General features: G+C 35.3%; 2 protein-coding genes across 4 annotated transcripts in view; one reads left to right on the top strand and one right to left on the bottom strand.

The window, feature by feature from the left end:
• The window catches only part of LOC127505693 (protein adenylyltransferase SelO-like), a 557,335-nt gene that overhangs the window by 421,017 nt on the left and 114,679 nt on the right, over window positions 1–21,639 (bottom strand). The window lies entirely within an intron of this gene.
• Window positions 1–21,639, top strand: part of myo3a (myosin IIIA) — a 124,200-nt gene that overhangs the window by 82,135 nt on the left and 20,426 nt on the right. The window contains exons 16-28 of one of the 3 annotated variants that reach the window (XM_051881369.1): window positions 737–835; window positions 936–1,050; window positions 2,944–3,070; window positions 5,816–6,026; window positions 6,825–6,972; window positions 11,954–12,107; window positions 12,795–12,883; window positions 13,278–13,407; window positions 16,569–16,654; window positions 16,980–17,021; window positions 20,525–20,596; window positions 20,752–20,832; window positions 20,922–21,127. In XM_051881369.1, coding sequence (XP_051737329.1) covers window positions 737–835; window positions 936–1,050; window positions 2,944–3,070; window positions 5,816–6,026; window positions 6,825–6,972; window positions 11,954–12,107; window positions 12,795–12,883; window positions 13,278–13,407; window positions 16,569–16,654; window positions 16,980–17,021; window positions 20,525–20,596; window positions 20,752–20,832; window positions 20,922–21,127 — 1,560 coding nt within the window. The remainder of the gene's footprint in view (window positions 1–736; window positions 836–935; window positions 1,051–2,943; window positions 3,071–5,815; window positions 6,027–6,824; window positions 6,973–11,953; window positions 12,108–12,794; window positions 12,884–13,277; window positions 13,408–16,568; window positions 16,655–16,979; window positions 17,022–20,524; window positions 20,597–20,751; window positions 20,833–20,921; window positions 21,128–21,639) is intronic. The other 2 variants (XM_051881365.1, XM_051881366.1) reach the window with 2 other exon arrangements.

Below are 21,639 nucleotides of genomic sequence, written 5' to 3'. Positions count from 1 at the left end.
TGACCATGAAGCTGAAGCCAAATTCAGCATGCATACCAAATTAAATATCAAATGATAAGGATTGATCAAAATGACTGAACACATTTTTTGTTTAACACTTATCCTGTTTTATCAGTTAGCACTTTCAATGAATAGGGTACATAGGATACATCATTTAGGGTACAATGTATTAGGGTACAAAAAGAAAAAAAAAGACCATTTTGAGCAGCAGTAAATTAAATTAATTTTTTTCAACAAATAATATTAATACTGTTATTAAAAATCAATTAATAATATTTTTCAACAAATTATTTTGACTGATTATGTAAACATACATTTAAATACAGTAATATATATATATATATATATATGTATGTGTGTGTGTGTGTGTGTGTGTGTGTATGTGGGAACATTTGACCTCCAAAACATAGGGATTTTAAAGGAAAACATTTGTTTAAGCACAATAAGATGTGAAAGAGAACTTAGTTTAGTACTCACACGCTGTTTAACATGCTTTTAGTGTGCTCGTGCTTCGGGAGAATGCGCTTTTGTTTTGTTTTTTTCTTATAATAATTTTGGTAACATGTGTGAATGGTGGATGGTTGAGCTTGATGAATGCAGTCAAGACTACAATATTTGGAAAAAAAAAAAAAGTATTTACTTTCCACTGTTTACTTGACATTGTTTACCACCAGTAATTTTACTCAATTGCTGAGATGCTAAAATCCATTCTATAACCAAGCATTCTTTTTATCAGAGGGGAGCGTAACTTTCACATCTTCTACTATATCTATGCCGGTCTGGCGGAGAGGAAGAAACTCGGCCACTACAAGCTGTCAGACAGCAAAACTCCAAAGTAAGTTCTTGAACACCTGATAACAGCCTGCTGTTTTTATCTCTATCCTCCTTTGACATCCTCTTTTCTATTTTGTACTCTTTGTTTTTCTCAATTCCAGGTATCTCCACAATGAGAATGTTAAATTAGTGCCTGACATTGTGGGCAATGCCTTCTACAAGGAGCAGTTTGAGACTGTGGAGCAGTGCTTCAAAGTCATCGGCTTCACCCTAGAGGTACACAAACCTATCACATGAAGTGCTCACGATATAAAAAATAAGGGTTCAAGAATACTAGTAGTGACATTTTTAATATGTTTTCTTTGCTGCAGAGAACCTTTATTTCTGTACTGTCTTCCAAATAGAGTTTCATTACTACGTGTCATTTAGAACATTAGGGCCCGGTTTCACAGACAGGGCTTAGGCTAAGCCAGGATTAAGCCTTATTTCAATTAGGATATTTAAGTAACTCTTATGAACATACCCTAGAAAAAAAAACATTACTGGTGTGCATCTTGAGACAAAACAATGGCATTTGCACTGACATATATTTTAAGATTTGTCAGTGCAAGTTTCTTTCAGTTAAAACAGCTCAAACATGCATTTTAGTCTGGGACTAGCTTAAGCCTTGTCTGTGAAACCGGGGGCAGAATTCTTAAATTGGACGCGACAGCACTGACTGTTGTTGAACTAAATTGCAAATGTTGCTTCTTTTGGAGAAGGTACATTAACTACATAAGGTACATAATTTAGTACATTACTAAATAATGAAGGGTAATAGGTAGGAGGAAGCTGATGTGCAGGGACCGTGAGAACAGCCTGTCTGTCCATTCAGGTCCAGTGCTCTGAACACTGTTGATGGCCTGTGTGGAGGGTTATGTAGAAGTTGTGACCCAGTGCTCTAATGCCATCAGTCTCCACAATTAGCATCAGGCAAATCAATGATGCATGCTGGAATACATTGCCAGGGCCCATTTTGTCTGGAAGGCCACATCCAAGCTTATCAGTGAAATAAGATATCCCAAGATCATGAAACTATCACAACAGAGCGCAACAGTATGGAAGTAAAAACCCAATTAATTTTCTTTATACAGAAATGTAACCACATGAGGTTGTTAAGTGAAAGAATATTTTAGAAGCTACAAAGAAGAAATGATGTAAACAGCTGAATTCTTGTGAAGAACTACAAAGTCCATAATCTCAGAGAGAGATCAACCAATCAGAGAAGTTGCTGTTACCATGAAAACAGAATTCACTGCAAAAGCTCAGCAGTAACCATCCACTGCCATACATTCTCAGACATATTATATATATTTGTATATATTAGAATAAACTTAAAGGGTTAGTTCACCGCAAAACAAAAATTCTGTCATTAATTACTCAACCTCATGTCCTTCCAAACCTGTAAGACCTTCGTTCATCTTCAGAACAAATTAAGATATTTTTGATGAAGTCCAAGAGGTATATGACTCGTCCATAGACAGCAATATAACCAACACTTTCAAGGGCCAAAAAGGTACTAAAGACATCATTAAAACAGTTGACGTGACTGCAGTGGTTCAATCTTAATTTTATGAAATGACAAGAATACTTTTTGTGCGCAAAAACAAAACAAAAATAATGACTTTATTCAACAATATCTTCTCCAGTTTATCTTTCACAATGTTTGTTGGTTAATGGCTCTTTAATGGCGCATTTCATAACCAGGCCAACATCTGAGTTATGAAATGTAAATGTTTTCTATAGGAAACTTATTCTATCTCTGTAATGTCAGTTTAACTTTCCATTTCTCGAGGGAGATAGAAGTAATCACAAGCCTTTGACTGACATGACTTTGACTGCTGTGACATTACTGAACACGGTATTCTTAAGGGAATCCACATAATCGAATAGGCAGACATGGCAATGTGCCACTTTGTATTATCTGCTATGCTACATTTGCAGAAATATGCAGCATATTCATTCCTCTGGGTCGGGATGCTTAAATGCAGTGTTATTAGTTGTGATGTCCTGTAATAAATCATGTTATTTATGCTTGATGTCTCTTCTGTGGTACTTTTAAATTAATACATTTAATTTATTCATTAATATGACCAACGGCGGTGCATTTGTATGTCATAATTTCATCAGGAGCTCGGAAGCGTGTACAGTATCTTAGCTGGGATCCTAAATGCAGGTGATGTCGAGTTCACGTCAGTGGCTTCTGAACATCAGACGGACAAAAGCAACATTTCCAACATGGCAGTGCTAGAAAGTGGTAAGAATTAACACGCATTTCAGTTTTTCAAGGCTGACCTTTCACTTTGTACAACACAACTTCTTGATCTGAGCCTGAGCACAGTTATATAATCGGTCATGGGCGTTGTGTGTTTATGTAATTCTGAAGAGCCACAAAAAAACCCTGGGTAAATCCCTATTTGCATCCTTCCTGAAAAAATCCCCATAAACAAGCCTAAGGTGGTTTATTGCTCTTAACTGACTTAATAGTTTTAGAGGGTTTAAGGGCACTTTTCACCAGCTTATCCAGACCAGCTTATCCAACTTAAACCAGCAAACCACATTTGACTAGTTCAAGGGGTATTTTGTTTGTTTAACACAGTCATCATGGGTAGTAAATAGTAGTTGATTTTTTAAAGTGTCTAGATAATTTCACCCACAACCCCTTGCGCTACAATAGGGAAGGGGTTTGTGATGATTCACCATTTCTGTTGCAGAAAAAAAAATGTTGTGAGGTATGAGACAGCAGTTTTAAATATTTTAAACTAAAAGTATACCATAACTAGTGAAGTGCACAATTAATGATTATTACAAGTATGTAAATTGGGATGCAGCTCCAGTCACACACCATCTATACTATATAGCAGTGGTTCTCAACTGGTGAGTGTGTGTATCATAAGCCTTTAAAAATTATAATAAATTTGTTTTTAAAAACCAAGCAAATTACACAAAAATGGTTGACACATACACACAAGTACCGTCCTACGTTACTTAACATACATATAAATTGTAAGAATACAACTAATACTGAAGAATAAACAGTATAAGGTAAGGCTATTAAATAGCAGTCCCAAACTAGTTTTTGTTAGTACAATAAAGTTAGTAAATTGGTATGAGCCACCACAGTCATTTAAAAATATACAAAATATCACAAAGTGAAAATAAAGGGGTTATTTTGGGGTTATGGAAAAAACACTTAGGATGGTAAATATCCTAAAGTCTGGAAACTGCACATACCTGCATGCAAATCCTTCCCAGCTAACACACGAAGTGCCAGTTACGTAATTTATTGGTACTTTTTGGTAATTTCATGACTTACTAATTGACAACATAACTATAACGTTGCATATGCTCGTAATTTCTTTTTCGCTTTATTTATAATGAATTGATATACAGTGCGCGTCGCCGCATTTGCGCGTGCAGTTGGCGAGTGCGCGCTACAAGCTACGAGCTGACATGACCGGAAAGTTCGTTTTTCTGAGGTGAGAGACTTTTTTTAACAAGTTATGAAAATAATGTTAGAATAATGACACTGACATATTGCCTGATGATCTGACCGCAGATACTGAATCAGGACAATGCGTTTTTCCTCAGGCATTCTTTACTTAAACTGCGTCTGACAGAAGTGTCGACAACAGGGTTGCCAGGTTTTCACAACAAAACCCGCCCAATTGCTACTCAAAACCAGCCCAATCGCGTTTCATGGGGGTCCCACAGTAAATTCGCATTCCAGGGTCTAAATATCATGTTATTTGGGTTCGCTTCAAACCATGTACATGAAAAACAACCCGCGGCAACAGTGTAAAATAATCCCAATTCCGCAGGAAAACCGTTGACTTGGCAACACTGGTCAACACCTTTCACACATGTCTTTCAAAATAAAAGTCTCACATCAGAAAAACATTGAAGTACGTTTGTTGTTGTTTCTTTGACTGCACACTCCACGAACCACTCAAAACGGTCTCCCCACCAGTTGAGAAACACTGTTATATTGCACATCTGTGTAGGATTAGTGCAGGAGTGGTGAACTCCGGAGAGCGACAGCAGAGTTCATCTCCATCCCTGATAAAAACTCACCAGCCTGTAGCTTCCTAGTCACCCTTCAGACCTTTATTAGCTTGTTCAGGTGAGGCTGAGGCTCTCCAGGAACGATGTTCGCCACCCCTAGATTAATGTGTCCCAAATCCAGTGTTAACTAAAACTATTATTTTTTTTTTTTTTTTAGATGAAAAACCTAAACTTGGCAACTAACTGAAATAAATAAGTTGATTTTGAAGTACTAAAATGATTAAAATTAAATCTAAAAATCTAAAAATAAAAGCTAATTCAAAAATTAATAAATAAAACAATAGTATATATAAGACTAAAATAACACTGCATGAATCATAGTACATTCATTTCCTATATTAGCCTAGTGAAGGGCTTTTCGAATTAGTTTTATGGTAACAAATTTAGCTAAATGCTAAAGCTAACAGAATGTAAAATTTTTCTGAGACACTATTATAGTTTTTATTAATATTTTTAATTAGTTTTTATTTTTATATTTTCTGTTTTAATTTTAACATTCCTTGTGTTTTTGTCATTTTTGTTATTTTATTTTTAACATGTCTGTATATTTTTTAATTAATTTTTATTTCAGTTTTAGTTATCTTAGTGCATCAAGTCAAACAAAATGAAAATGAGACATGTTGGCAACTAGCTGTTTTTTTATTGTTTTTGAAGTAACAAAGTTTTTTTTTTTAAATATATAAATATATATATATATATATATATATATATATATACACACACACACACACACACACACACATATATATATATATATATATATATATATATATATAAACACTGGTTTGTGGTATACAATTTTGCTGCAATTTCATGAGATGGTAGAATGTCCCAAAACTGGTGTACTGGCTAGTCACATACTGAAAGTATGTACTTTATGCAGTACTTATTTTTTGTACTCCTAAATTTAAGCACATTGTTATGTTTGTATGTGCAGCTGCGTCGCTGCTGTGTATCCGTGCAGATGAGCTACAGGAAGCGTTGACCTCTCACTGTGTAGTCACACGGGGCGAAACCATCGTCAGGTCAAACACAGTGGAGAAGGCCACTGAGGTGCGGGACGCCATGGGCAAAGCTCTCTATGGACGCCTGTTCAGCTGGATCGTCAACCGCATCAACTCTCTCCTGAAACCGGACAGCCAGTCAGGGTGAGAGAAAGAGAGTGTTCTCAAACTGTGCTTGGATTTGCCAAGATTTCAATGTTTGCAATCAAAAATCAAAAATCTCAAAATGAACATTTTGCATCAAATTGATCATCCAAGACCAGCATAGATACAATTATGGAAGCTTGTTTCTCCCACTTTATAAAAAATAAAAAAGGTAATTGAGACTTTTTCCTCACAATTCTGACTTTTTTTCTCAGAATTGCATGATATAAACTCACAATTGTGAGTTATAAAGTCAAAATTGTGTGATATAAACTAATTGTGTGTTATAAAGTCAGAATTGTGAGTTTATATCTTGCAATTCTGACTTTATAACTCACAATTCTGACTACATAATTCGCAATTCTGACTTTATATCTTGCAATTGTGACTTTATATCCTGCAATTCTGACTTTATAACTCAACAATTCTGACTTTATAACTCACAATTCTGACGATATAATTCGCAATTCTAACTTTATATCTTGCAATTGTGACTTTATATCACTCAGTTGTGAGAAAAATAAGTCAGAATTGTAAAAAGTTGCAATTATCTTTTTTTTTATTATTATTATTCTGTGGTGGAAACGAGCTTCCATATACAATGTCTCCTAACTGACCAAATACTAGAAAGAATTGGCTGAGGCTGAAGTGTAAATAACAATAGATGCTATTTACTCTATGTGAAAATAGCAGTATTTTCTTTGCAGTAAGTGTAAATAGTTGTTAGATGCTGTTTGAATGCTGAAAAGAAATAATGATATATAAAATTCCTAATTCTATCCTTGTATTTCTCTTCAGGGAGGAAGACAAGGGCCTGAACATCGGCATCCTGGACATCTTCGGCTTTGAAAACTTTAAGAGGAACTCTTTTGAGCAGCTCTGCATCAACATCGCCAATGAGCAGATCCAGTTCTACTTTAACCAGCACATCTTCGCCTGGGAGCAGGTACATCCTGACTCTGATAAAGTCATCTCATCCAATCCTGAATAGTTTGTGAGCTTTTATGCCTTTTGGGAACATTTTTATTTCTCTTCCTCAGCATAACCTTATTTCCATCTAAATGGTGATAACACCTCATCATTTATCGTTTCACAGTGCTGTGAGAGAGGGAGGGAAGGGGAGCAGAATTTTCAGGTTTCTTTTTACGCAGACAAGCGTGGCAATTCCCCAGACTGACTAGACTGACTGTAGCCTTGGGGGGAAAGTGATTTGGTGCCTCTAAACGTTTGAGACTAACCCACATTAGTGCCTTCATAAATCATCTGAAACAAGGGTTACGTCACGCTGACTTTGCTGGTGTTTCTATAAGCGGACAGCAAATGCTGCTTTACGTCCACATATCTGTGGTTTATGCATAATTCACTAGTATTTATATGGGTAAATCTCACAAAAACATTAGAAATGCCTAGGTCATATACAGTAAAAACATACTTTAATATTTTTATTCTTAAAAAATCAGAATAAAACATTCCACTACAAAAATATACAGTTATTTCCTATTTTACTTTTGAATGGATTATTATTATTTGTAATTAAATTTTTATCAGTGATGATTCTTATAGATTCTCATAGATTCTTATTACTGTAATACAGTACTATACGTACTATAATACAATTATTATTTTTTTTAATTTAAACAAGTATAAATTAAAAGGCTGTAAAACATACCACTACAAAAATATAAATACTTTTAAATAACAAAAACATTTCAAAAATGGGAATGTTTATTTTATATTATACTAATGAGAATTTGGGGGAAAATGTGCTTTTAGATCATTTTTAGATAATCTTTAATGTACATGGTAAAAACTTTAATCAGATAATCAGTTGCCTCAAAATTTTTTAAGTTAAGAAATTCAAAGTTTAAGTAAGCAGAACTGATTTTGTTTTACTTCTCATACATTGTAATTGTTCTTAATTTGAAATGTTTGCATACACTCATACATTTAACTTAAATTTATCATGTAACCCCAATGTAAACATTTTTATTAGTGTAAAATTAGCTAGCTATAACAAGCTAATTCAGAAAATGTTAACTTGCTAATTTGCTAACATGTTAACAATAGCGTGTATAGCACTTGCTGAATGAGTACAGTAATATAAAGCATTTAACATACTTGCTCTCAAACTTAAGCTGCATGCACCACTTGTCACCATGATGGTAACTCTCCAAAAACCCACATTAACAGAAAATCTTCTAAATTAGCATAAAAACATTAATTACTACTAAATCTCCCACTTAACATTAATCTTGCACAAGAAAAAAAAAAAAAAAAACATTATATAACACTTAATTTAAGCATTTACGAGTGCAATGGGCAAAGCATGCTGGGAAATAGAAATCCCAGCCCAGTTTTAGTTAAACTTAAGTTAATCTAAATTAAAAGAAATAAGTTCATAAAATTCAAAACAAGGAAACAGTTCGGTTTACTTGAACTATATCAGTTCTGTAAACTTGAAAGAGAAAGAAAGTGCTAAAAACTCATTTGACTGAACTAATTTGTTTAATTTAAATTTGTCCTACTCAAACCAATTAATCATTTTAATCAGCTTAAATTAAAAGCAGTAAAGCAATCTTATATTACAGGTGATCTGAATTAGAATTTGTTTAAGGTTGACTTTGAATTTGGTTTTTGCACTGTTTTCCCATTCTGTTTCCTAGGTTCGCTTGTGTTACTATGGTGATTTAATTGTTTGATTCATTCCCTGCACCTGTGTCTCGTTTCCTTGATTAGTGTATTTATAGCCCTGTGTTTGTCTCTTTAGTTGTCAGATCTCATCATTGCTATTGTGGTTAAAAAAAGATGCTGCTTGCAAATACATCCAGCTCTTTTCCAACCCCAGCGTGACACTACTACCATCTATAAATACTTTATCTTTTAAATAATAATATATGAGAATGATATTTTGATTACAATGAGAATTTGGGGAAAGAGTGCTTAAAGGGATAGTTCACCCAAAAATGAAAATTTGATGTTTATCTGCTTACCCCCAGGGCATCCAAGATGTAGGTGACTTTGTTTCTTCAATAGAACACAAATGATGATTTTTAACTCCAACCGCTGCGGTCTGTCAGTCGTATAATGCATGTCAATGGTAACTCCATAAGAGTAAAAAAAAAAAACATGCACAGACAAATTTAAATTAAACCCTGCGGCTCGTGACGACACGTTGATGTCCTAAGACACGAAACGATCGGTTTGTGCGAGAAACCGAACAGTATTTATATCATTTTTCACCTCTAAAACACCACTATGTCCAACTGCCTTGAGCATCCGGTTGGTGAGGTCTGAAAACGCGTTCTGATGACGGAAGTGATGTCTCGCGCTTATACTTCAATGAGTGCGAGAGATCACTTCCGTTGTCAGAGCGCATTTATTTATCTTGGATGCCCTGGGGGTAAGCAGATAAACATCAAATTTTCATTTTTGGGTGAACTATCCCTTTAATTGTCATTAGAATAATAAAAATAATATCAAAATGCAAATTAAAATGGTCCAAATATATGCTTAAAATAAATTTTTTTTTAATAATTTTTGAGTGAAATGTGAACCAAAAATATCTTTGTGAGCTTCACCTGTATAATCTATTCATAACGTATTTGTTGATGTGTGTTCTCCATATTTATATTTTTACTCAGAGCACTCAGGAGTATGTAGCCTCAAGTAAACACTGTAGAGCGTGTTTTCTATTATTTTTTGTGCCCGTGTTGCTTTGAATCGCTGTTGTTTTTAAATCCCTGAGGCTTGCATGTCAGCAGCAGTCCTACTGTCCCAAAAAATGAGGTTGTTCCCTGTTCACTGGATGACTTTACCCACGGCTAAAAGCTCTAATCCACACCAGAGATTAGATTTCTTGGACAAGCTTCTGTATGCGTGTTGATGCGTTTTGCCAGTGAATAATTTTGGTCCATGTGTTTATTGTAATTTATCAACATGGCAGTCTAGAGACAAGACAGACAAGTCATTTGCTCTTTGGGTTGAGTGTTTTGCTTACAGGAAGTCATCATGTAGTGGCAGGAATTGCCTGACATAACGTGTAGCTCAGATTTAGGAGGTTATGGAGTTCAGCAGTGTTGTTGGGAGCTTACAAATATTTGTGGATAGATGAACAGATATACTTTCTCTAAGGAGAAATTCAGGTGCAAAACAACAGCATTGAGCGTTAAGGTCACAGGAAACATCACATTCAGAGACATAGTGTAATCAAACAAGACATTTCAAAATATGAATGCATTGTCTGATAATAAAGAGTTTTCTTTTGATGTTTCATGTAGAATTAGTCTCACATGACCAGAATTTTGACTATCAGCATGAGGTCTTGTCCACTTTCAGCTTATTCTGGCCAAGAACTGCTCACTTATACAGGAAAAGACTATCTGATTGACATGCAAAGTGACCAATCACACTTTATTTATTTATTTTTTGGTGGTGTTTTGGGGGTGAGAAATTAAAGAAACCACAGTGTCGTCTGGACCGGATGAAGAAATGTTCTTAAAATTGTGTGTGGACTTTGTGTTCAGATTTTTTTCTATCCAAAAGACATAAATATTGAAAGCTGAAATACTGAAAACTTAAGTCTCTTAAACTGCATTTATCTATCTATTAGTGGTGCAACAGATCACTGAACTCATGGTTCGGATCATCTTATGGTTTTTGAGTCACGGAAATGTAAAAATGGTGGGGGGATGTAACTAACTTTTCATTTATTACTTAAAGCCCACTTTGAGTACTTCAATACCACAGCAAAATCTAGCTTTTAATAATTAATAGCAGAACAGTCAGCAATAAAATATGAACAAATACGCAAATTACAAGCATAGATAAAAACAATATAACAAAGTTACAAATAAAATTGTCACGATGGGTGTTGCAGTATTTCAACGCACGACAAAGGAGATATCTTCAAGAACATTTAATGGAGTACTAGGAACGGAAAATCACCAGGAAAGTAACTTACTAACACCACGTAACATAATCACAAAGCTAAGACAAATGACAGACTGAAACTCAAGGCTTAAATACACAGCAAACAAGAGTTAACAAGACTAAATTAACAAGACACACCTGAACTGAATACACTAATTAATCAGTAACCAAGGAGACAAATAGGCAGGCACACAAGGAGAACTGAAACAATTAACAAACTAGAAAACTGTCTATGAAACTGAAGACAGGGGAAAAGCATGAAAACAGAACAAAAACAAACTCTAAACATGACTAAAGTAAGGTCTAATAGTAGTAATCATTAAATGTAAAATAAGACTATAGTGTTCAATGTATAAATTAAATATAGATTAATCTTTGTTAAAGATGTGTTTTGTTGTTTGATTAACATTAATGACATAGACAGCAGCAGGTATTTATAGGCTACCGTCATTTTAAGACCTAATGAAAGAATCCAATATAATGATACACATCCAATTTCTTTCTTAACTGTTTACATTCACTTAAGACATAACTGACTGTATTTACGAGAATACAGATGGGTATTTTAACATCATGTTCAAGCGCAAGGAAACGAGGAATCAATTTGTGTTCGCGCACTCAGTTAACAGCGTGCAATCGAGTTATTTTTTGCCTCTTCTTGCACTTGAATAGTTTAAAATCACTTGAATGTGTAAAAAAAATGTAAAAAAAAATGTGCAAATGATAAACTATCCATCCATCCATCCATCCGTCCATCTGATTTTCTGCTCAAGAAACATGTACTACGTATTATTATCAATGTTGAAAACAGTTGTGCTGCTTCATATTTTTGTGGAAACCGTCATAACTGTTTTTCAGGATTCTTTGATGAATAGAAAGCTCAACAGAACAGCATCTAGCATCACTTCTAAGTGTCACAAACAAAACTATGCAGATGGTTTAGAGATTTGCGTCCAGTAACCTCACTAAGTTCATCAAATAATGTGGTTTCTCTGCAGGATGAGTATCTGAATGAAGATGTGGATGCTCGAGTGATCGAATATGAAGACAACCGACCGCTGCTGGACCTGTTCCTTCAGAAGCCTATGGGCATGTTATCGCTACTGGACGAGGAGAGTCGCTTTCCTCAGGCAACTGACCAGACCCTCGTCGGCAAGTTCCCCTCCCTAAAACATCATAGAGCTTATAGCTTTATTTGTGTAAACCTGGTGGCTTATGACCAGGGACACTGTTGCTCACTCTCTCTCTCTCTCTCTCTCTCTCTCTCTCTCTCTCTCTCTCTCTCTCTCTCTCTCTCTCTCTCTCTCTCTATCTCTCTCTATCTCTCTCTATCTCTCTCTCTCTCTATCTCTCTCTCTCTCTCTCTCTCTCTCTCTCTGTCACACACACAAACACACATTCTCAGACATATTGGTCAGACCCACAAGAACAAGGGAGAGGCTGTCATCAAACATTTACTGGCATGCTAAGTTCTCGTCTGCTTTCTCTTGAGGACTCTCTCAATGGAGTCTTTGAGTGACAGATCAATAATTCAACATGCCAAGACTAGACGCCTAGCTGGTTTTCTATGACCTAGCTTTATTCATTTATACTGAATAAAACGGATGGATGAATGTATTCATGATATCATGAATGGATGAATGAAGTAATGAATGAGAGTTTGATTCGGGTCAGTGAACAAGCAAATGTATGAATGAGCGAGATGAATGAATGAACTGACATGAATGAGTGGATCAATGAACAGTTAAATGAATGAATAAATTAATGAGCTAATGAAAAAAATAATGGATGAATGAGTGAATGAATTAATTGTAATGAACACGTCTTTTGTTTAATCAGAGAAATTTGAGGACAACTTAAAATCCAAAAACTTCTGGAGACCAAAGAGAGTTGATCTGGGCTTTGGAATCCATCACTATGCAGGCAAGGTAGAAATATTTTATATTTGATCAATATTTATTTAAGCTTTTTTTTAGACGTACAGTACTATAAAAACAGAGATATGAAGGAGAATTAAAGGGATAGTTGACCCAAAAATAAAAATTATATTATCATTTAGCCATTCCAAGACTGTATGGCTTTCTTTCTTCTGTGGAACGTAAAAGAAGAAACATTTTGAAGATGTTGGTAGCAAAACAGTTTGTGCCTTTGACCTGGTGTATGGATAAAAAACACTCAGACATTTCTTAAAATATCTTCTTTTATGTATGTGAGGGTGCGTGAATGATGACATAATTTAAATTTTCATCTCTTTAAGCCAAGTTCATCTGTGAAGATAATAGCCTGTTGGATGTAAATACATCTTGCTTCTCATGTGATTAGGTGATCTATAATGCCAGCGGCTTCCTGGCTAAGAACAGAGATGCTCTGCCTGCTGATATTGTTCTTCTGCTGAGGTCGTCAGAAAATGAACTGATCCGTAAACTGGTTACTCACCCGCTCACTAAAACAGGTTTGCTTTGACTTTTTAACTCTGTAGAAACATTTAAAGCCTTTGGTTCATCTGCTTTTTAGATGCTTCAGTTTCTGTCCTTTTGTATACATATATTATTCTTTCATGTTGCTAGGAATCCCACAAATACACACACTTTCATCCAGACATGCATTTTTAAAGCTTTAGGTGTGTGTGTGTGTGTGTGTGTGTGTGTGTGTGTGTGTGTGTGTGTGTTTAATTCGCCCTGTCTATGTGAGATAGAATTTCTAAACAGTGACCACTAATAATGTGTCAGTCAGTCCTATCATTGTGTAATTGCCTCGTTCAAGGACTCGTTTTTCCATTGTGCTGCCAAAGAACAAAGCAAATGGGGTCATTTTGTTGCTTTGAGTACATCCACCAGTTTCCATGACTTTTGAGTCCTGCAGTGTGATTACTCTTCATTGGCAGAAATAAGGCCCTAATCCTAGATTAGGGTTGGACAATAAATTTATATACAGGTAGATATTTATCAGAAAAATAAATCGAAGATAATGATCATAAACTTTTAAAGTAATTTTTATATATGTAGCTCGCATGTTCTACGTATCTCTGTGTGAATGAGTGGTGCAGTTTTTGTCTAAAAATATATACTCAAGCATGTGCAAATCTTATGGTGTTTTTGGCATCTGCTGTCTCAATATATGAGACACACCACATGAACTTCATCTTCAGAGCTGCTCTGAGAATCACTTCACAAATATTTCACCATTTCATTTGATAAAAGCTATCAGCAAATACATACTGAAACTCAAAGGTCTTCACTACAACCCACCAAAATAAAACTTTAAATTTAATCATTGAAACAGAAATATGTTACTATTATTTATTGTAAAATTTACTTTTCAAAAGTAGCAGTAGTAGTAGTAATTATATTATATTATATTATATTATATTATATTATATTAAATTGAGTATTATTATTATTTTAAAGAATATTATATACGACCAATATATTTTAAACCATTTTTTAAATGTATACAGTTTATAATTTCTTCTAGCAACTGTGTCGATTATGTTTTGTCAATTAATTGTTATATTTTTATTTCATTACATTTTAAAAGATTTATTAAATTGTTAGTTTTATGAATTAATTTCATTAGACTCCAGTTTTGATGATAAATTTGTACTAAATCATAAAACACAGAATCCAGAAAATGGAGCAAATGCCACATAATCTAAAGTTCATCCACATATAAAAGTAGTGCAACTTCAAAAGACAACATAGAGAATTTTACAGCTTGAACAACACTTTTTTTTTTTTTTTTTTTTGGTTGGAAATAATTTAAATTAGTGCTTTAATAAAAATACAAGCTGTACATTTGTGCTTTTAAACCCTCCAGTCAACATGCCCCAAAGTCTTTCATTATAAGCACACATACTTGTCCTTTAGACTGATGGACCAGTGACACGGTTGCTAACAACATGACACAGATTCTGTTATCTTTGCCCGGTTTCACAGACAAGGCTTTAAAGGGTTAGTTCACCCAAAAGTGAAAATTCTGTCATTAATTACTCATGTTGTTCCACACCCGTAAGACCTTCGTTCATCTTTGGAACACAAATTGAGATATTTTTCATAAAATCTGATGGCTCAGTGAAGCCTGCATTGGCAGCAAGACAATTAACACTTGCAATGCCCAGAAAGCTACTAAAGACATATTTAAAACAGTTCATGTGACTACAGTGGTTCAACCTTAATGTTATGAAGCGACGAGAATACTTTTTGTGCACCAAAAAAACTAAATAATGACTTTATTCAACAATATCTAGTGATGGGCGATTTCAAAACACGGCTTCATGAAGCTTCGAAGCTTTACGAATCTTTTGTTTCGAATCAGTGGTTCGGAGCGCGTATCAAACTACCAAAGTCACGTGATTTCAGTAAACGAGGCTTTGTTACGTGATAAATGTTTCGAAATTTCAATGGTTTACCACTGGGGGGCGTGACTTTTGCAGTTTGATACACGCTCCGAACCACTGATTCGAAACAAAAGATTTGTAAAGCTTTGAAGCTTCATGAAGCAGTGTTTTGAAATCACCCATCACTAGATATTGCTGAACAAAGTCGTTATTTTGTTTTTTTGGCGCATAGAAAGTATTCTCGTCGCTTCATAACATTAAGGTTGAACCACTGTAGTCACATGAACTGTTTTAAATATGTCTTTAGTAGCTTTCTGGGCATCTGAAAGTGTTAATTATCTTGCTGTCAATGGAGGCCTCACTGAGCCATCGGATTTTATGAAAAATATCTTAATTTCTGTTCCGAAGATGAACGAAGGTCTTACAGGTGTGGAACGACATGAGGGTGAGCAATTAATGACAGAATTTTCATTTATGGGTGAACTAACCCTTTAAGCCTAGTCCCAGATTAAAGTGCATGTTTGAGCTGTCATAACTAAAAGCAACTTGCACTGGCATATCTTCAGCTATGTCAGTGCCATTGTTTTGTCTCAAGATGCACACCAGTAATGTTTTTTTCTAAGGCATGTTTATAAAAGCTACTTAAATGTCCTAATTTAACTAAGTTGTATTTAAACCAAAATATTCTTCTAACTAGTGCTCCTTTACGTTATCCACTTGAGAAAACAATACTAGCCTGATTTAACATAGATTGCATGAGCAATGGTCAGTATAGTCACATTCTATTAGATTACACTGCATTAGAGGTCACACCACAATCACACAGACTGGAAATGACAGTGCAAACACCATCCTGTCTGAAACATTAAACAGGGATGTTGATCTATTGGTCTGAACGAATGTATGTAGCACTCTCCCTAGAAAAGAAAATGTGCTCACTCCCATGTGATCTAATGTGATGAATGGAGGTCGTCTGACTGACACAGTCGATTACATCCAATGAGATTCACTGGGGATTGTTTCCAGGAAGTCTGCTGGGATTTTAAACCTAGACTTCATTCATACGTCTTTTGTTAGCTACTTGACCATTGTGAAGCTTATTTATCTGTCACAGCACTGACCTCTGAAGACCATATATCTCAGTGCCCTTGAAATGGTTAACCTTGAAATAAATGGTAGATTATCTTTGAACAACGTGACTTATCTAATAAAGTATCAACAGCAGATTACTAATGTGAGAGCAGGTATTATTTCCCCTGACCTTTCTCTTTGTGCAGGTAACCTGGCTCACACTAAAGGAAAGGCTATGGGCTCTGCTCGTATGGGCACGCAACAATCACAGCGCACCATTAACTTTGCCAAGGTACCTTGTTTTTTCCTCTTTTTCGCTCTGTTTTGTTATTGCCACTGTGCCTTTAAGACTTCCATATGTAAATGACCTCTGTTTTGATTAGCAAATTTCATGGAAGTGATATGAGCAACAATAACTTACTGAAACCTGAATAGCTATTGATATGTAAATTTGGATGTTCATATAATATGATCGTGCTGTTTTATTTGATAGGAGCTCCAGTGCTTTCACTTTACTAATTTTCTTTCCCACTCTATTTTGTCTCTCTTCTACTCTCTTCTACTTTTCCATCAATGAAATTCCCACTCCTCCTTTCTATAATGTCTTCTGTCTAAAGTTGGAGGGTCTTATGTTGTTCAGTTCTGTATCATTCAGTGAGGTAATGATCCTGTAGTATTTGTGCTGTACAGTAGAGAAGTGTTCTTAAAGGAAATGTGCCTTTTGCCAGCAGACACTGTGCTCACTGTTTTTGGGGTGTCTGTTTGTGTACATGTGGGTCTTTCTCAGGAAATGGTGCTTTTTTGTTGATTAATTTGAAATAGTTCTGAACTTTCAAGAAAAAAAAAATTCAGACCCAAAGTACCAGGAATCATTCTACCTTAAAATGAACTGAAACCAATAATACAGGTGGTAAAATAAAACAAAACACAAGAATCAAGTTCACTGTAAGTGTTCTGTCGATAAAACATAGTCAATACTCATATATAGAAAGTGGGTCATACACACAAAGAATAAACACCATCAGGGTAACACACAACGCTAAAATAATGCAATAAATATTAAAGGGTTAGTTCACCCAAAAATGAAAATTCTGTCTTTAAAGTGTCCCTATTATGGCATTTGAAAGGTTCCTATTTTTGTTTTGGGAATCCCCAACAACAGGTTTACAAGCATGCAAGGTCAAAAAACACTTTCATTGTCTTATAATATGCATTTATTTTTACCTTATTTGCTCAACGACTCCCAAATGTGGCGCTAATCTGCGGTGATTGGTCAGATGACTTCTGCTGGTTAACACGGAGTACAGTATATAGTGCTTGCATCACTTACATTATATTATAATAATGATGGTGCTTCGCTCCGTTCTAAAAATAAAGACTCAGAGAGGAAATAAGTTGCTTCGCGTTTGTTAGTGAACCTAGCCCACAGCTCGGTGGTAAACACACAAACAGTCATGGTATATGCGTTAGCCCAGCACAGAAACGTATTGATAAAGCACTGCAGTTGTACACCAACGTATTGCTCTATTCTTTATCATAACTCCAAGTAATAACAACGACAAACATGTGACACATTTCTAGACAATCGCGAGCGAACACATATTGCTGTTAGCTGGTTAGCTGGGGACCTACAAGCTGCACGGAACGTACACAACACACACAACTACATATGTATTGTGCATGCTACAGAGAACATAACAGCAACAATTATTAATCATACTTACAGATTGTAATTCGGAGGAGGAAGAAGCTGGTCCAAATAAACTGGGTACTGACCCATCCTTCAATAACAACCAGCTTGCGAATCCCTCGTTGAACGCATTTAGGTTGAAGAAGCAGTCGTCAGTAAAATGACGGGAACACACAGCACAAGGTTCGGGCTATACTGCTGTGGTATAGATGTAAAGATGCCTGCTGATGAACCACTGATTCTTCACGTATTGTCGGTGTTTGAGCGGTTTCAAGTTTTCCCTGGTGTCTGCGCGTGCATTAAGTGGGCGGGCAAAATGCTAATGTTTTGTTTTGACGTCACAACATAATTGACTCAGAGTCGACTCTTACTTTTGAGAGAGAATAACTTTATATACGGTGCACTTTCAGATTTAAAACTTCGCAGGATGTTTTCTTTCACTTAGAACTATGTTACACACTCTATGAAAGGTCATTTTCAAAAATTCATAATAGGGGCACTTTAATTACTCACCCTCATGTCGTTCCACACCTATAAGACCTTTGTTCATCTTCAGAACACAAATTAAGATATTTTTGATGAAATCTGAGAGCTGTCTGACTCCTCCATAGACAGCAATATAATCAACACTTTCAAGGTCCAGAAAGGTACTAAAGACATTGTTAAAATAGTCAACATGACTACAGTGGTTCAAACCTAATTTTATGAAGAGACAAGAAAACTTTTTGTGCGCAAAAACAAAACAAAAATAGCAAATTTATTCAACAAAATCTTCTCTTCTGTGTAATTCTCTTACGTTCTTTACATTCAGCGCTTCCAGGTTCTATGTCAGAACGCTGACTCATCTGTTGAGGAGCATCAAAATAAAGTGTTAGCAGATATTAAAGGGTTAGTTCACCCAAAAATGAAAAAATGACATTTCCTCTCTCAAGATACGTTAATGTACTAAAAACATATTTAAATCAGTTCATGTGAGTACAGTGGTTCAATATTAATATTATAAAGCGACGAGAATAATTTTGGTGCGCCAAAAAAACAAAATAACGACTCATATAGTGATGGCCGATTTCAAAACACTGCTTCATGAAGGTTCGGAGCGTTATGAATCTTTTGTGTCAAATCATGATTCGGATCGCGTGTCAAACTGCCAAACTGCTGGAATCACGTGACTTTGGCACTCTGAACCGCTGATTCGAACCGAAGATTCATAACGCTCCGAAGCTTCCTGAAGCAGTGTTTTGAAATCGGCCATCACTATATGTCATTATTTTGTTTTTTTTTTGGTGCACAAAAAACATTCTCGTCGCTTTATAATACTAATATTGAACCACTGTACTCACATGAACTGATTTAAATATGTTTTTAGTACATTAATGGATCTTGAGAGAGGAAATGTAATTGCTGGCTATGCAGGCCTCACTGAGCCATCGGATTTCAACAAAAATATCTTAATTTGTGTTCCAAAGATGAACAAAGGTCTTACGGGTGTAGAACGGCTTGAGGGTGAGTAATAAATTACATTATTTTCATTTTTGGGTGAACTAACCCTTTAAGCAGACAGTCTACTAATACTCTAATGACTGGTAGTTGAGAATCGAACATTTAACAAGTAAAATTTAGTTTAATTTTTAAAATTATTTTGTATTACATATTATATTAAACAGTCAGATCTATCAAATAATTCACCAAAGGTCTATTAATTGCAACAGTAGTTATGGAGACACCATTTCTTGAAAATGACATGTCTGTTAGAATGAAAGAGTATCTTCTCATGTCACATTACCCTACCAGCTGTCTAATAGCTAATGCATTTGTAGATTGACTCATTTACAGCTTGATTAGTTCATATAATTCGCATTAGAATTGAGTGTCCCTGTGGAATAAGGAGAATTGTGAATTGTTTCTGTGCAGTTGTGTGTTTTTAAAAAAACATCTACTTGTGTTCCAAATTGTATTTTTTAGCATTAAGTTCATTATTCCTAAGAGAATTATTAAGAGAACATTTGAGCTACTTAGAGCTCTCATTCAGGTTATACTCTGAAATGAGCGAGGGTTTTAAACATATTGAAATGATGTCTTTGATGAAGACCTGCATACATTACCATTCATTTGCATATTTAAGCATGCTGTCTTTAGAAAATTTCACATGAAAGATTTCATCCATTTTAGTCCACGTAAAATAAAAGCACCTGTGTCAGTGTGTGATTCTGCTTTGTGTTCAATATCGAAAACACCTTGATAATATAGCCTGGTGAAAAATTCATGGCCGTTTTAGAGAAGAAATTTGGTCTTATTGATGATTGGCATAAGTTCCACCTAAATTAATGCTTGTTAGATTGCTTTGCAAATGATTCATGTAGTTAATTTCATATATATTATTCATTTTTTACTATTTTTAACAAATAATTTTATATACACTCCTGGATTCAAATCAGACTGTCTTATCACAATCTTTATGCATTTCTTTTTCAGTCTTCCTCTCGGAAATTAACTCCCACCCATGACAAAACAATGCTTGCCTTGCCCGTTGACACTGTACACATGGTGATTTGTTGTATGACTTTTCTCCAAGAAGCAACATGCATAAATTTATTATAAACAGATTTATGTTTATAAAAAGACCCCTTTTTATGTTTACAAAAAGACCCATTATCTCTTCTTTTCATGATCAGCATGCTAAATATTTTGTGTTTGTACAGGCGGAGAGCACTGGGGACAGCACACATCACCCCAGAGAGACCACCAACATGAAGACTCAAACTGTAGCCTCTTACTTCAGAGTAAGACTTTTGAAGACTATAATGATAAGAACCAATAAAATGGTCACACTCTTGTTCACAATCTTGCTTTTTTTCACTGTACTTTGCAGTATTCTCTAATGGACCTGTTATCAAAGATGGTGGCAGGCCAACCTCACTTTGTGCGTTGCATAAAACCCAATAATGATCGTCAAGCCCACAAGTTCGACAGGGAGAAGGTTCTGATCCAACTGCGCTACACTGGAATCCTAGAGACGGCCAAGATCCGCAGACAGGGTTACTCTCACCGCATTCTCTTCAACAACTTCATTGAGAGGTCAGACAGATGATACAACAATATCAATTTTGCATAAACCCCTTTTCCATTTAAATGGTGTCTGTGTTGGTGCTGGAGTCAATGCCCTGCCAAGGGACTTGATAACGGGGCTGTGTTTCCACTGACTTGAGAACTGAACAATGACGTAATATGACTACTTTCTTATAAATAAAGGCTCTTTATTGGCATTGATGGTTCCATGAAGAACCTGAACATCCATGGAACTTTTTCATTGCACAAAACCAATTATGAAACCCATTATAGCCCATCATGATCTTCAATCTTAGTTTTTATTTTTACATCCAATCTATTTTAATTCAGAATCCATTATGCCATCACAATCTGGCTTTGATGCAACAGCCAAAAGTTAATAAAATATATGGCAAATAAGTTTCAAAGACAAGGAGCTTTTTTTGCACCTTTGAACCACCTTTTCGTCTGTGGAAACGCATATAGCAGACCACCAGTTCCAGTACTGGCACTAGCACATTGCTGGTGACAAAAAGGGATTA

Source organism: Ctenopharyngodon idella, chromosome 23 (assembly GCF_019924925.1).
Source record: "Ctenopharyngodon idella isolate HZGC_01 chromosome 23, HZGC01, whole genome shotgun sequence".
Lineage (NCBI taxonomy): Eukaryota > Metazoa > Chordata > Actinopteri > Cypriniformes > Xenocyprididae > Ctenopharyngodon > Ctenopharyngodon idella.
Note: the sequence above shows the minus strand (reverse complement) of the source record. Positions and strands in the feature narration are given on the sequence as shown.